This window comes from Bidens hawaiensis, unplaced genomic scaffold, assembly GCF_021521415.1.
Source record: "Bidens hawaiensis isolate Kalapana, Puna unplaced genomic scaffold, B.hawaiensis_p1.1 tig00040966_1, whole genome shotgun sequence".
NCBI lineage: Eukaryota > Viridiplantae > Streptophyta > Magnoliopsida > Asterales > Asteraceae > Bidens > Bidens hawaiensis.
Genome location: NW_027497237.1, coordinates 15,289 through 31,780, shown reverse-complemented (window position 1 = coordinate 31,780; position 16,492 = coordinate 15,289). Strand labels below are relative to the sequence as shown.

Here is a 16,492-nt window from a genome sequence, read left to right as displayed (position 1 = left end):
ATATACTGAGTACGATGATGATGATGATGATGATGATGATGATGATGATCCCGTATTTAATAATTTTTGTCAGACTTTGAACGAAATCAAATTCCTGACAGTATGGACTATAAAAACTATTTTCTTGAAAATAGTTGGGGTTGGGTCCTTTCCGGGTCCTGTACTGGCTCGTGCATAATTATTTTCCAGTTTTCGAGATTCGAGCCTTCCTAAATTATGTTTATATATCATCTCGACTACTTTAATATGTATTTTAATTTTTCGAGATCATTTAACTCTTTTAATGAATTATTCACTTTCTGACTTGTTACCCGGGGTCGTTTCATGTCAGATTCGTTACGTGGTGATTTTTGCACTTTTTATTGACTTTGAAACGTATAGATCACTAATAAAGAAGATTTTTCTCAAAATAATAACTTTGAAACGTATTCGTTACGAGCCTTCCTAAATTTTATTGCTAAACATGATTTATTAACGAAACTTTTTGGCGATGTTACAGTTTGTATAACCAATTAAAACTTGACACATGTCTTTAAACTAACCGTAACGAGCAGATTTACTATCCCTTTACTCGTCACGACTAAATAAGTTATATGTCTCGTAATCAACGCCCACGAGTAATTCATAAGTTCTTTAGTCGTGACGAGTAGATTGTAAGGTTAAATTAGTCGCGGCGAGTTAACTAATAATAAACTACTTGTGTAGGGAATGTAAACCAGGTAAAGTAGTCATCGCGACTAAAGGACTTATGTACTACTCGTGGGTGTTGATTACGAGGCATGAAACTTATTTAGTCGTGACGAGTAAATGATTAATGAAGCTGCTCGTTATGGTTAGTTTAAGGGCACATGGCAAGTTTTAACTGGTTTTACAAACTACTCGTGTGTAATCATAAACTACTCGTCACGACTAGTTTATAATACTTATTTTGGGAATATCTTACAAATGGCACCTAAAACCTGAAAAACGTTTTCATAACGCTTATTTTAGAAATTTTCCCAAAAAATTCACACCTTGCCGTCAACAAATAAAATATCTAAAAAAAATCATTTTACACTTAATAAATTATACACAAGGGTCAAAAGAAAATTTGGATAAATGTTTATGGTTAGTAAAATGGTTATCGCCTAATACATACCCATACCCATACCCATACCCATACCCATACCCATACCCATACCCATACCCATACCCATACCCATACCCTACAATCTTTTTTTATCAATCACATACATGAATACTAGTAAAAAAAAGGACTCACAAAAACATAATACAAGTTTTAGGAAAAAAATATTTCCCTAACAAACCATACCCCTTTGAGGCTTTGACCACCAGGTGAGCTTGACTTTGACCTTGATCGAGGCCTGGTTTTTGGCCACAGATCACACTATCTTAGGATGCTTACGTGACGATTGAGATGATGAACTGGTAATAGACCGTCAGGGTCAGGTCATCCACGAACCAAGATGACATTTCAACTCGTCACTGCTATTTGGTCGTCTTACAACCCGGTTTGGATTGCATAATAAACTTTGGCTACAACTCCTTCGCCTATCTCTGCAAAAGGACAAAGCTGTTAAACTATATACTCACATCGATATTTTATTATGATAACATAGTTACCGTAATCATATTTAACAAGGTAATTATTTATGAAATTCCAATCAGATACTAGAAATGATCATTTGTGAAATAAGATCGACCCACGTTAAAAAACATGTATTTGACGTGTTACCTAACCTCCCATTCAATGGTTTGTGAACATTAATGTATGTGTTAAACATATAAATACAATACCTTTAGCAGATTCCACCGCATTGTTCTTTTTATCTTCAGCACGGTCTGTATATTTACCAGCCAGAAGGTTTTCCATGCTAGCCGCTCCATCTTTGTAACCGTTCCCATTCATTTTTATTACCTTTCAAAAGAGCAACATGTTATATATAAGCAATAAAACCACGATTAATAAAAACGACCCAATTAGTGCGAGCATCTCCAACAGTTTTTGGTTCAAACCAGCCACATCACTGCCACATCAGCTTTCTTAAAAACCACTTTTTACTCCAACAATATTCTCAAACCATCTTTACATTTTCACATCACTTACTTTTACATTTATTTTAAATAAGAATTTTACAATGCTATATTAATTTTTATAATTTTTATTTAAATAAATAGCAATATAATAAAAATTTAGTAAAAAATAGATTAACTAAAATATAACAAATAGATAAACAAAAAAACTACATAATTTAAAATGACAATTAATAAAATCAATAATGAAACCGTTAAAAAACTAGCCGTTAAAAAATTTAACCGTTAAAGTAGCCGTTACGTAAAGTATACACAAACAAAAAATACATCATTTTTGAAATAAATATAAAAAATATGTATATATGTAGAATATTTTAATATATATTATAAATATAAATATGGGTATATATATGTGGGGGGTGAAACTTGAAAGATGTGATGTTTGGGGCCCATAATGGATGGTTTTTGGTGATTTGAAAAATCAAACCTCAAACCTTCGTTTTTGGTTTGAACCAACCACTCCAATGGTTTAAGTGATTTTTGGGTTGATTTATACCAAGATAAACCAACCACTGGAGATGGTCTGATATTAACAATTAGTAATAAACAGAAACCATAAACGTAACAATATAACACGAACATTCTTTATAACGTACCTTAAAAATCACGTTCTCTTAACCGTGACCTTTTTCTTGACAAGTTTCTTATCTCTTACACCATCATACAACAGTTCATATGCATAATAAGTAATACAACTCTTCCTTAACAAATCCTCCACAACAATCTTTGGAGCTGCAACCGCTCTTTTATCCGCTTCAAATATACTCTTTACAGCATCCGGTACAACATCTTTCTCAACCATGACCTGAATAACATCGACTGCTTCACGCACTCTATGCTTCACACACAAACAATTAATCACCTGCCCGAATGTACCAAGTGTCGGTATAAACCCGTGTTTAATTTTCTCAAAAAGAAACTTGTAACCATTGTCCACGTCTCCAGTTTTGCAAAACCCATCAATCATACATCGAAGCGTGTAGTTATCGGGCGCGCAACCATGGTCAGGCATTTCATCAAACAGTTGGCGCGCGATATCCATCTTTTGCTTCTCACCAAAACCTTTAATCATGATGTTGAAAGTGGAAGTTGTGTGACAAATGTTATACCGGTTTTGTTCACGAAACAAATCATACGCGCGTTCAATATCACCATTCGCACAAAACCCGTTTATCAACGTGCCGTAGCTAACTTCATCCGGATTCACACCGTTTTTCCGCATTTCGTTAAACATTTCGACCGCGTTTTCAATTTTTCGACCTTTACACAAGCTTTCAATCAACGCGTTGTAAGTAACCACGTTTGGAACAAAACCCTTGTCCACCATTTCCTTAAAGGTTCCAATCACATCATCATACTTAGCACTCTTGCATAGTCCATTTAACACAGTGTTATACGTGATCGTGTCGGGTGGGACTTTATAATCCCACATGGTATTCATAACTTCAATCGCGTTACTCATTTTTAACAGCTTACAATAACCATCAATCATGGTATTAAACGTGTAAATATCTGGAATAAAACCTTTAGCCAATGCATCCGTCATGAGCTGATCAGCATCCGACACGCAACCCATTTTGCATAACCCATTAATCAGTAGATTATGCGTCCATATATCGGGATAACATTTGTTGTTCGTCATTTCTTCCATGAGCTCCAATGCTTGCAGAATAAGCCCTTGTTTCGATAAACCTTTGATCAGAGTATTGTACATGAACGTCGTGGGGTCCACGCCTTTACTCAACCCGTCTCGAAACACACCCATGGCCCGGTCTATATCACCATCTTCACAAGACCCGTAGATCAACGAGCAATAAGTAAACTTATCCGGTTTAAACCCGTGGAAAACCGCATCGTTTAAAATCTTGTAACCTTTTTCAATCATACCAAGTTTGCAGTACCCATCGATTATCGCGTTATAGGTGAAATCATCCGGCTCGATCCCCTGATTGATCATGGTTTTTAACCACCGTTCGGCCTCCACAACCTTTGAGTTCTTGCATAAACCGCGTATAAGCGTGTTGAATGTCACCACATCGGGCGTCAACTTTTCTCTAGTGGCACAGTCTAACATTCTTGCGGCCTCGGTGATCCTTTTTGCTTTGCATAGACCTATGGTGTGTATGAAACCAAAAAAACGGTCAGAAACCGAGAAAACCGAGCTTACGGTTCGATTTTGTTTTTGCATGTAATAAAAACAGAAAAAACCGAACCGAAATGAGTTTACATATTTTCATTTTTTATTTTTAAGTAATTTATAAGAATTTAATAAATATGTAACTCCCAAATGTATAAAAATGGTTATTAGTTAACCAAAATGATTTAGACCCATATTCATTATTTTGGGTCAAACTTTTTTTTCGGCCAAAATTTTCAAAATCAAATAGCAAAACCAAAAAAATCGAAACCAAACTGTTTTCAAAAATTCATAAACCAAAGTTTCGGTTTTAGCCAAAAAAAAAACGAACCAAAACAAATTAATTGATTTTCATTTTTTATTTTATATTTTAAGTAATTTCCAAGGAATGTAATAATTATGTAACTCCCAAATGTATAATAATCATATAGTTTTTATTTAACAAAATGATTTACGCCCAACTTCATTATTTTGGGCCAATTTTATTTTTCGGCCCAAAATTTTTAACCTGAAATGGCAAAACCAATTAAACCGAAACTGAACCAAACCCAAACTGAATGATTTTCACAACTTCAAAAACCGGTTCAATTTCAACCCAAACCGAACCGTGAACACCCATACAGACCTTGAATAAAGATATTAAACGTGTAAACATTCGGCGACAACCCCAACTTAAAAACCTTCCCAAACAACCTCTCACTCTCCTTCACATCCCCTTTCCTACAAACAACATGCAACACCTTATTAAAACTCACAACATCCGGAAACCTCCTTCTCTGAAGCATTTCATCAAACACCTTACGCGCACCCACCCTTTCGCCTTCCTCATACAACCCACAAACCACCGTACAATACGCAACTGCATTCGCCTCGCACCCATACACCGACATATTATTAAACAACCTAACCGCAGCCACGACCCGCCCTTGTCGACAAAACGACTTAATCCTAATAGTATAAGTATAAACATCCGCAACAATATCATTCTCCTTCATCCTCATGTAAACCTTATGAGCTTGATCATAATAACCAAACTTGACTAATAAGTTCATCATCATATTATACGAATGCACACCGGGTGGACAGTTATAGAAATCCATCCGTTCGAATACGTTAACGGCTTCTTGGAGTTTATTATTCTTGCCGTATGTTTTCATGGCGAAAATGTACGTTTGTTCTAGTAGTTGTAGGTTGTTGGTGACCATATTTTTGATATTATTTTGCATTTCTGTGAACATGTTTTCCATTAGTTCGAACTCTCGGTGGGTGCTGAGGGTTTGGATTATGCGGTTGTAGGTGGTGAGGGTGTGGGTGAAGTTGTCGGTGTGTTGGATGGAGTTGAAGAGTTGTAAGGCTTTGTGTGGGTTGGTTTGGTGTTGGAGTACTGCGGCGACATGTTTTGTGAGTAGTTTGCGAGTCATTGGAAGATGTTGTTGTCGAAACGTAGTATTAAGAAGTTAGCAGTGGGAGGTGAGTCAGTGATTGGCGGCTGGGATTTTAGATTTTTTTAGTAACGGAAATAATAATATAATAATAGTTTGAATCTGTTATTCGAAATCGATTCGGAATCCAAATATTTTTACGCATTAATAAATAGCTCATTTATAGTTAGTTTTCAAGTTTATCTATCATAATTCAAGTTTCCAATTTTATCACTTTGGTATCTCGTCGCCGACGACATGATAGCGAACACCGACGATGCGTTACCGAAACATAAGTTTGTTGGGTATAACACAGGGTTGACGATGCGTTATGTTGCTAACGTAGGGTAGCAGCGATGCGTTATCACTAATGTAGGGTCTCGACGTCATGTTATATAACCTAACATGTCGTTTTAGCGTTATCACTAACGTAGGGTCCCGGCGTCATGTTAACACTAACGTAGGGTCCCGGCGTCATGTTATATAACATGTCGCGGCGACCTATTCCGGCCAGATTCCGACCACGTGTCATCATCCTATTTGTTTCGGTAACGCATCGTCGGTGTTCACTATCATGTCGTCGGCGACGAGATACCAAAGGGATAAAATTGGAAACTTGAATTTTGAGGAATAAACTTGGAAACACTAACTATAAATGCTATTTGGAGGAATGGAGGGGATGGGACGGTTTAGCCAGTAGGGGTGTAAACGAGTCGAGCTGAGGTCGAGCTTAACTAAGCTTGTGCTCGAGCTCTATTTTCAACGCTCGAGCCCGGCTTGAGTAGATTTTTAAGCTTGAGCTTAGCCCGGGCTCGGCTCGGCTCGTTTACTATTAATCAATTATAATTTATTGAGATAGTGTTTTAAACTAGATAGAAGTAAATTTTGTATCTATTTGGGAGATAGAGAGGTTTCTCATGTATTTTCAATACATCTAAAAGTCTTAATATATACCTAATTACCATAGAGTCAGGGAGACACTCAATAATATAAAAGAAAACTAGAGAGAATATTACTAGAGAGAAGATATAAAGAACTAGTTTTATTTCTTTTAAAGGATGTCTTACAAGTAAGAAAAAGTCTTCTTTTTATAAACAAGAAAAAACTAACTAACCTAATAAAACAAAATACATACATATGGACTAAAGCTTCCTGACCACTTTAAAGTGATTAGATTCAAACCATACACTTAGAACAACATTAAGACAATATTATACAAGATACATAATTATTAGAACTTTTAGTAAGAGTTGAGAATAACAAATAGATTGCCATTTATAGTAATTTGGCTACGAGTAAGTCATTGTTAGATTGATAATCATAAAACAATAAATAGGGTGATCATCTTTGCATCGATAACCATAAAAAAATGGTAGTTTAGAAAGGGTGGGTCGAGTCACATATGTTTAGTACAGTTAAATATTTATTTGTTTTTTGTACGAGTATGGTGTTAGATTATACTCGACTCCGAAAGGCTCGATCAAAAATTAATGGTTTATTTGTTTACTTCTTTTAACATCTCATACCCAAATATCCATCCCAAATGTATGAATGAATGGTTTTCTACCGCCCGTAACAATGAAACAAAAGTCATACGCAGGTTTCTAACAAAAACAATGTGACTTAATATATAATCAAAAGACAAACGCGTGTTCGCTTACAAAGTCACAAGGTAAAAACAAGATTCTTCTAGTCTTAAGTTATAGATGCAGCAAAACCATCACAAACATATAAAGTTTCAAAAACAATGAGCATTCAAAAGACCGGTGTAGACAACATGTTTAAAAACCATAAAAGTTTTAAGGACTAATATCACCATAAGAAACCAGACCCCTTTGGCCTCCGGGTGACCTCGACCTTGACCGGTACCTGGTTTCAGCCACTTTCTTAGGATGCTTACGTGGCGACAAAGATGGAGACCTGGAGATAGATCGTCTGGGTGATGTCACCCTCGGTCCAAGACGAGATTTCAATTTGTCACTAATATTGGCCCGTCTTTCAACTGGGCTTGGGCTGCGCCCATTTCTGTTGCGTGTAATGCTCCTGCTACGACTCCTTCGCCTATACCTGCAAAAGGGCAAAGTTGTCATTCCTTCTTTTCGCTTACACCCTATTCAAAACAAACCATGTGTGTGTGTGAGAGAGAGGGAGAGAGAGAGAACCTGGCAGGGCTCCTGCCTCTTGGCGGACTTCTGTTACGTGGTGGCGGGGAGCGATCAGAATACCTTCTAGAATTTGGATATCTGCTACAGTTGAAATTTTATTCAGTTATCAAAAAATGTAGCTTTTGTGATCATATGTTATATGTATATGTATATGTATATGGGGTAAGGATCCTAAGAGAACCATTTGAAAATTGAGAACTTTGAGAACCATTTTGGACCACTAAAAAACCTCTAAAAAAATATTTAAAAAAATTATAAAAAAAAGACAAAAATTTCAAAAAAGTAAAAAAACCAAAATTCTTATATTTCATTCCAGATTTATAAAATAAAAAAAACTTTGTATTATACACGTGTATAATTTCATTTAATCTTTAGTTATGTAATGTACACATATGTATATTATCATTTACCTTAAATTGTACATATGTGTATAAAAAAACATGTATGTACATATTATACATATATGTATAATTTAGCTAAACCGGGATGATAAATAAGATTATTTTTTTTTTACTTTTTTTCATTTTTGCGTTTTTTTTGCTTTATGATTTTTATTATTTTTGGGTTCTTTGTGGTCTAAAATGGTTCTCAAAGTTCTCAATTTCAAAATAGTTCTCACATGATCCTAATCCTACATATGTATATGTATATGTATATGTATATGTATATGTATATGTATATGTATATGTATATGTATATGTATATGTATATGTATATGTATATGTATATGTATATGTATATGTATATGTATATGTATATAAATCAAAATTGCAACTTGTAGTACAATATATCAAACTAGATAATTACCTGTCATGATACCTTCCACGAGCATAACCAAACTGATGAGATCTACGTGGGGACCGCTCAGGGCTAGGAGTGCGGTATTTCCGTGCAAAAGAATACTCCTTAGTGAAACCACGCCCTTTCCTAATTCGTTTTGGAGTGCCATTTGGAGATCGGCTTCTTGACACACTTCTTGTCTTCACTTGATCAGTACTTTTCGGTAAAGATTTAGTATCTTCTGGAATCCTTGGGCTCCTTGTAACCCTATTTGAGATTGGGCTTGCACTTCGTTTAGATCGGCTCCTTACAGGACTTCGATCACCCCTTATGCAAAATAATGATAGAAAAATAAAAATCATGCATATAATAAAAAGATAACATAGAGCACAACATATGTGACAGTAAACAAAAGAGTGTTTGGATGTGTGGTACGAAACTAGTTTCAAAACGCACATCCGAACACCCCTAAAAGTACATCATTATATGAAAATATCAATAAACCTGGATTTGCTGGAGTCATATGAATGCTGACGTGGACTGTTAGAAGGCTTTTCAGATATAGCTTCCTTATCATTGCCATTTGTAACAAGCACCTTGTCCTTTTCATCTGCGGAATCATATTTCTTTGAATCGGTATCCTTATGCACCTTTGCTTCAGGAACTTCTTTCCTGACTACATATGTAACACCAAAAAGTCAGTACTGTAATTAACAAACTGAATAATAGCAATGAGATTAATAATAATAATAACTACTTGGAGGCTTGTTTTTAGCCTTCACAGCACGCCGGCGCTTTGCTTTCCCGTCATCAGAGCTGCTACTGGTACTCCCGCTTTCTGAATCACTTGAGCTATCCGAGCTCCTAAAGTCAACGTCTATAATTTAGAAAAATGATACACAAGAAAAATCAAAGTAATATAAAAAAGCATACCGTTTTGACTTCCGCTTTGACCTTCGGGAAGTCAAGCCTCTCCGTTTGCTCTTAGTCTGCTTGACATTTCTCTTTTTTGACCTCTTCTTACGATGTCTCCTGTCACTAGAACTTGAAGAGTCTGAATCAGACTCTGAGTAGGAATCACTCTCTGAAGAATAAGAGTCCGAATCCGAATCTGATTCAGATGATGAGTACTTCCTTCGTTTTTTCCTTTTATCATTGGCAGTTGATCCCCTCCGTTTTTTAACGCGGTCGTCAGAACTTTCATCAGGACTCTCGTCAGAAGATATAGCTTTCTTCCCAGTTTTTTCCTTTTTACCTAAAAAGAATGGTCAAACACGTCAAAACAAGTTCGGGTCAATGTGTTAACATGATTACAGAAACTTTATTAATACAATACCTTTATCAGACTCCCTTGCATTGTTCTTTTTATCTTCAAAAATTTCACCACAGTCTGCGATTTTTACCAGCCCGGAGGGTTTTCCATCCACTGTTCCCAACTGCTCCATCTTTTTAACAGTTTCCATTCCTTTTATTACCTTTCCAAACACAACATGTTTCCTAACATATAAACCATTAAACAAGCGTTAATAAAAACGACCCCAAGAAATTTAGTAAAGAAAATACTTGCTTTCAGCCGGTTTGTATTTTCAAGGAATGTACTTTTAAAATCAACGTTTAAAGGCGTATGTCATAAGTTTATAATCAATTCACAAAAGCTATTATTTGATTATAAACGTACTGTATATGCTCTAAAATGTCGATTTTGGAAGTACGTTTTCTGAAAAAAACTGACTTGATAAATAGATTCAATTAATATGCAATGTGTCGTAATTATAATGATATATTCATAACTTTTAATCAGTCAGAATAATGAATTACCCATCAAGATGCGGCTGACGCTTAAAGATTATAAAGAACTGAGATCCATTTGTATCTGGGCCGCCATTTGCCATAGATAGCGTACCGGCCATGCTATGCTCCAGTTTAAAATTCTCATCTACATAGAACAGATGAAAGTGTTAGTGCTAACATGAATAAGTGGCAATAAATAAATTAAAAAAAATAAACATGAAAATAAAATGAACATTTTTATTAATGTACCTGCAAACTTTCCTCCATAGATGCTTTCTCCACCGGTGCCTGCAAACCATTTAAAGATCACGATTCACGACTCACGCCTAACAAATCTGGCATGCGGATGGAAGCTTAAAAGAAGGCTTCTTCACTCTTATCACTAACAAGATTTAAATAAAACGCATACCATTTTGTTTTGAGAAATCGCCTCCCTGCAACAATGAGAAAAAAAAGTTATTTTACAGTTTTTACATGAACATGTGTAAGAGAATCTAGGGGTGTACACTGTACACAAGCCAAGCCGCTCGTGAGCTATTGAAGATCAATGTGTTAACAGCTAGAATCGAGCTGAGCTGGTAAAATTACTCACGAGCCGAGCCACTAGTGAGCTATTCAAAATTGGTTCGTTAAAAGCTAGAATTGAGCCGAGCTGGTAGAATCACACATGAGCCGAGCCACTTGTGAGCTACTCAAGCTCAGCTTGTTAAAAGCTAAAATTGAGCTGAGCTGGTAATATTACTCACGAGCCGAGCCACTTGTGAGCTACTCAAGCTCAGCTCCTTATAAGCTAGAATCGAGCCGACCTTGTAAAATTACTCAAAAGCCGAACCGCTTGTGAATGACTCAAGATCAGCTCGTTAAAAGCCATAGTCGAGCCAACCTTGTAAAACTACTCACGAGACGAGCTGCTTGTAAGCTACACAATATTAGCTCGTTAAAAGCTAGAATCCAGCCGAGCGATACAAGCCAAGCTCGAACTCTGCTCGGCTCATTTACCGATCTGAAAGTAAACTCGTTATCTTTTTAAATGAATCCCTATATCTAAAAAACCCTTAATTGCACAACTTCAAACAGAATTTGCAAACGTGCACCTATTTGATCAAAATAAACATGTAAATATATAAACATACTTGAGCCATAAACCCTTTAATAATCCGATGAAACACAACTCCTTTGTAATGCAACGGTTTTCCAGTAGTACTTCCAATTCCCTTTTCCCCTACACACATAATAACCACATAACTAAAACGTACAACGCAAACGTCCATCTTTTTCACATCTTATACTTATTAAAATCCCCGAGTCAACCGTCAACCGTCAACACGCACCTGTGCAAAGCGCTCGAAAATTCTCGGCCGTTCTCGGCACAACATCCGCAAAAAGCTGCAATTTTCACACCATTAATTTCCTAACCCGTAACATTATTACTAAAAAAGTAAAACAAGTTTATTAAAGCAGCATAACGAACCTCGATTACGAGCCGTTCAACCGGGCTTCCATCGATGGATACATCCAAAAACACACAAGGGTTTTTCTTCTTACTCATTTTTCTTCACAATGCAGATCCTAAGCCATACAATTAACATGTAACTTAATATTACATAAATAAAATAAGATCTATCTAAACAATGAACATACAATTATAATATGATAAAACATTAAAACCCTAAACCCTAAATCATATTATAAATATGTGTTGTGCACATAAACCCTAGGCTCAATTGAAATTGAACACGATGTAATAGTTAAGCAAATAGTGACATAAGTGATGCGAAAGTAAGATATAGAAACTCACCGGTGGACGGCGGCGGCGCACGGCGGAATACGATGGCGAGTCACAGATTCTTTTTTGCCTTCGTTTCGTTTGTATTTATTTATATTTCATTCACTAAAAAGTTAAATATTTTACATCTTAAATGTTATTATAAACTAGAAATGAACCCTGCCCGGTTAATGGTAATCTCTGGATCCGAGAACTGATCTATCTCTTCTAATAAAAGCCTATCACATTTGTCACTTGTCAATACCACAGCCCTTCTCACCTTTTTTTAACCAATTTTCATATATGGTCCATATCTTTTAAGTCATTTCAACATATGACATTAAAATTATAGGTTTTTTACAACTAAATTCACGACTACATATAATAAGTATTCTCCATATGGATTGACAAGAGACGATTAGTCATTAGTGTTTATTATGGCTTATATTCAAAATAATAAACAATAAACATTCGATTCATAATATGTGAAATGAGAACAATCAACTTGAATAAATCCTGATAAAGTCAGCGGCTAAGGTTTAGCCTTTAATACCTAAAAATACATATGATTTTAAAACTAAAAGTTTTCAGGTTGACCCGAAACCTAGAATTCAGATCCAAGAACTAACCCGAATTACTTCGGTTCAAGTTCTGGTTAGTATTTTCTTGGGTTCGAGTTTCTCGGGTCGGGTTAGTTTGGGTTCAGGTGCGGGTTTTCTTGGGTTGGGTTTCATGTTACGGGTAAAACTGACAGCCCTACTTTCAACGATTATATATAAGAATCACTACATTCACTTTATACAACTTTAAATTTTATAATATTCTTCTAACTCAGAATAATCACTATTATTTGAATATGGGTTTAATGTTAGTATGCATTTTTCATTTTCCTGGCAATTACATTCATATGAAACAAACAAATCATTTTGTTATATTTAAATTTTCGGTTTTTATTTTGCTTGATTATACAATTTTGAATTGTAAAATATAAAGTTAATTAAAACATTTGTCATACACAGAATATTAATAACAACAAATTTATCATGATCAATCAATTTCAAATTGTAAAGATTCTGAGGATGATTATATCATCAAAGTTCAGGTATATGGTTTTTGAGATAATCATGTTTTTTATAAACATAAGCAGATATTCTCAAATGACATGATATTTTATGCGTATGAATATTTTTTTTATTAGTATCATAAATATATATTATCATTTATCTAAAGTTGGTATGTACTTAGAGAACATTTTTTGTCACACGGACAACTATATATGGCTATATCAAGAGTTATAAGTAGACCCATATGTTACTTTATTAATGGCTACAAGCAGACATGGACTAAAGATTTTGATTTTTGATAAACAATGTATACTTGCTAATACAATCACAAATGTAGTGTAAAATGAAGTTTTTACCTATTTGTAACATATTTGCATAATCTTAGTTATGTAATTTATGTAATTTTAATTTAATTGTAATTGTATTAACAGTATATAATCAATTTCTTGAATGTATTTCACTTAATGGACAAATTTTAAAATTTTCAACAATTACCCGTGTAATACACGGGTCTCAAACTAGTTATATTATAAATAACCAAGTCTGACGGTTTAGGTCTCACGAGTATTATTGATTTATGCTCAACTCTAGTCACTATAGGAGATAACGGGTCTTACCCGGAATGCCTCGCTCGACCCGGTTAACAGTAATCTCAGGACCCGAGAACTTATTATATAGTAAATAACCGGGTCTGATCGATTTGGGCCTCCCAGGTCTAACCTGGTTTATACTCACCCCTATAGGAGCAATCGAGTCTTACTCGGAATGCCACATCACTTGTTTATCGATAAGGTAGTCGTTTACAACAACTAAATGAATGTTTTCATAAACGAACTGGAGACGGCTAACCGATTCACCGGTTCAACCAGCCGAACCGGTCGAATAACTTTTGTCAAAGGAAATGAAGAATCGGGCTCAAAAAATGATTTTTCTAAAAAAAATCATAAAAAACCGGTCCAACCGGTCAATTTGGTCCGGTCACAACAACATTAAATCACCCTCCTTGCAAAGGTTGATTCAAAGGTTTGGTAAAAAAAATTCCGGAATTTATATATATATTAAAAGAGAACTTACTTTACTAAAAACGTGCTCTAAAGGTTGTACTTGATGTTACTTTTGTTGTAAATGATACTTTATTATGGTATCTCCGGCTTACTTTGGTGTACATTTTAACATAGTGTTTTAGCTTACCACGTGTTGGTACACGCGTCCATCCCACGTTATGACTTCCCTCCAGTTCCACCACTTCTATTTCCTTTTCATTCTCTCTTTTCTTGATGCTTCTCAGTTTCACACACCGACCTCTATCTTCTACTAGTTCCACCGCCACGATTGTTTCTCTATTCTACAGCTTTCACCCCGACCTCTGTGTCTCTCCAGTACCGCAATCTTCAACCCCACCTGCCGTTGTCGGGTTCTATTTGGAAACCCTAGGTGGCGGCGGTGGTACGGTTGTGTACTATGCGTCTTTTACTGGTGCAGATATGAGTCGGTGAGTTGGGTGTAGACGCCCTTGTGGCGTTGGTGGTCCGATGGTGTTTTTTTAAAGCCCTGTTGAAAATACTTCAAACCCCATGCAAAGTGGCTAAGTGTCATGCAAGGAACTAGATGCACACGTACAAAAGATGTCAGTTATTTGCTTAGTTGGTTACCGTCTTCTATGGTCATTTTAGTTTACTTTTCCTTGTTTGAATAAGTCACTTATCTTAGTGGGTGTGTGGGTAGTTATTAGCTACTTTCTAGGTAGTCAGTTCATTTGTTTTCCTATTTAAGAAATCTTTGTACGTGTAGTTCATTATCACATGAAATATCAAGTTTTCAATTTCAATTATTTCATCTTCTACAATTAATTTTCATTAGTGTTCTGAACCATCAGTGGTATCAGAGCACATGTTTGTGTTCTCCACCCTTCCTACAACTGATCTCAAAGAAACCGCACCATGGCTGAACCAACTAGTGCAGTTCAAACTCAACCAACTCATATCCCTATTTTCAAGGGGGATGGGTATGAATACTGGTGTATAAGGATGAAAACAATCCTTCGATCTAGTGACTTATGGGACCTGATAGAGACTGGGGTAAACCTGGCAGATACCGATCAGAACCGGTTGAAGACGACGGTTAAGAAAGATGCCCATGCCATGGCTATAATCCAGCAAGCTGTTCATGACCAGTTATTTTCTAGAATAGCTGGTGCATCCACTGCGAAAGAAACATGGGATATCCTGAAAATGGAATTCCAAGGAGACGATCAAGTGAAGGCAGTCAAACTACAAGGGTTAAGAAAAGATTTCGAAAATTGGAGCATGAAAGATGGTGAATTGGTTGGTGATTATTTCTCATGTGTAATGGCGATCGTAAGTCAGAAGAGATCTTATGGAGAAAATATCACTGACTAGATAATTGTGGAGAAAGTGCTTCGCAGCCTTTCTCCTCGGTTTGATGTCATTGTACCCTCAATCGAAGTGTTGTGGACCTTAGTAAACTTACACCCGTTAAATTGATGGGTGCCCTGCAATCTCAAGAAGACGAGATTGAACAGTCGGATCAATGATAAAAATGAGAAGGTTGATGACAAAGCTCTCCAAGTAATGATGTCAAATACTAGAATATCGTCACCCCGAGGTCGGGGACGTGGAGTTGGCCGGGGTCGTGGTCCACATCGTGGAAATGCTCCTGATCGTGCCAATATCCCTCAGTGCCATGTTTGTAAAAAATATGGCCATCTCATACGGGATTGTTGGTACAATGAGATGCATAGGCTCAGATTGTTGCAGAAGAAACACAAAAAGATAAAGCTGGAGTTGAAGCAAAAGTAGAAGAAAACCCAGAAGAACCTCGCCTACTTATGATGTTCACCGCTGATCAAGATGACCCAGCAAACATGTAAGGCCCCGTCATCGGTGGCCCTACTTTAGCGTTGGATTTACTCATAAACGCAGTTCTAAATATCAGAGTTAATTAAAACATTCGCGGAATTTAAAAACTTTCATAAAACATTTCATAACAAAACACGTCTTGTCTTAAAACATCATTTTGTCTTTCAAAATAAACGAAACATTAAACTTAAACGTCTTGAGTCTTTCGATGCCAGCCTCTTATTCAGTCCCACGTGTCTCCTCAAGCGAGCTGCCTCATCCTACTCACCTGCGTGCATACTAAAAGTCAGCTACGCTGAGTGAGTTCTAGTTAATCAAGCAACTTATCATACAACCACTTCATACAATATATACGTATCCGAAGACACATAGTCCACTGTCTAACATGCCACTGTT

General features: G+C 36.1%; 3 protein-coding genes across 4 annotated transcripts; 1 reads left to right on the top strand and 2 right to left on the bottom strand.

Annotated features, from left to right (window-relative positions):
• Positions 1–2,604: 2,604 nt before the first annotated feature.
• Positions 2,605–5,662, bottom strand: LOC143592512 (uncharacterized). The gene is made up of 2 exons (XM_077072412.1): positions 4,857–5,662; positions 2,605–4,206 (listed from the first exon to the last, which is right to left on the bottom strand). Exons 1-2 carry the CDS (start codon positions 5,650–5,652, stop codon positions 2,699–2,701), a joined length of 2,304 nt encoding a protein of 767 aa, XP_076928527.1. The 5' UTR covers positions 5,653–5,662; the 3' UTR covers positions 2,605–2,698.
• A 1,562-nt stretch (positions 5,663–7,224) lies between these two features.
• On the bottom strand, positions 7,225–12,309 carry LOC143592511 (peptidyl-prolyl cis-trans isomerase CYP63-like). 2 transcript variants are annotated; one of them, XM_077072409.1, is made up of 14 exons: positions 12,187–12,309; positions 11,860–11,957; positions 11,720–11,774; positions 11,522–11,610; positions 10,798–10,822; positions 10,638–10,676; positions 10,416–10,533; positions 9,934–10,094; positions 9,531–9,852; positions 9,355–9,461; positions 9,102–9,273; positions 8,625–8,924; positions 7,815–7,898; positions 7,225–7,719 (listed from the first exon to the last, which is right to left on the bottom strand). In XM_077072409.1, the coding sequence occupies exons 2-14, from the start codon at positions 11,935–11,937 to the stop codon at positions 7,452–7,454; spliced, it is 1,818 nt and encodes a 605-aa protein (XP_076928524.1). In that variant the 5' UTR covers positions 11,938–11,957; positions 12,187–12,309; the 3' UTR covers positions 7,225–7,451. The 2 variants fall into 2 exon arrangements, with proteins under 2 accessions (XP_076928524.1, XP_076928526.1); XM_077072411.1 differs by having other exon boundaries at positions 7,815–7,895.
• Positions 12,310–15,157: 2,848 nt separating this feature from the next.
• LOC143592513 (uncharacterized) lies at positions 15,158–15,616 on the top strand. The gene has a single exon (XM_077072413.1). It carries the CDS (start codon positions 15,158–15,160, stop codon positions 15,614–15,616), a length of 459 nt encoding a protein of 152 aa, XP_076928528.1.
• Positions 15,617–16,492: the final 876 nt, after the last annotated feature.

Excerpts from the sequence above, each read along its gene's own strand:
- LOC143592512 (XM_077072412.1), bottom strand. The coding sequence starts at position 5,652 with ATGACTCGCAAACTACTCACAAAACATGTCGCCGCAGTACTCCAACAC. Across the intron at positions 4,207-4,856 it reads GTTTAATATCTTTATTCAAG|GTCTATGCAAAGCAAAAAGG; the intron begins GTCTGTATGGGT and ends TACACACCATAG.
- LOC143592511 (XM_077072409.1), bottom strand. The coding sequence starts at position 11,937 with ATGAGTAAGAAGAAAAACCCTTGTGTGTTTTTGGATGTATCCATCGAT. Across the intron at positions 10,095-10,415 it reads CGTCAGCCGCATCTTGATGG|GAAACATGTTGTGTTTGGAA; the intron begins GTAATTCATTAT and ends TTTATATGTTAG. Across the intron at positions 7,720-7,814 it reads AGAGGCAGGAGCCCTGCCAG|GTATAGGCGAAGGAGTCGTA; the intron begins GTTCTCTCTCTC and ends GCCCTTTTGCAG.
- LOC143592513 (XM_077072413.1), top strand. The coding sequence starts at position 15,158 with ATGGCTGAACCAACTAGTGCAGTTCAAACTCAACCAACTCATATCCCT.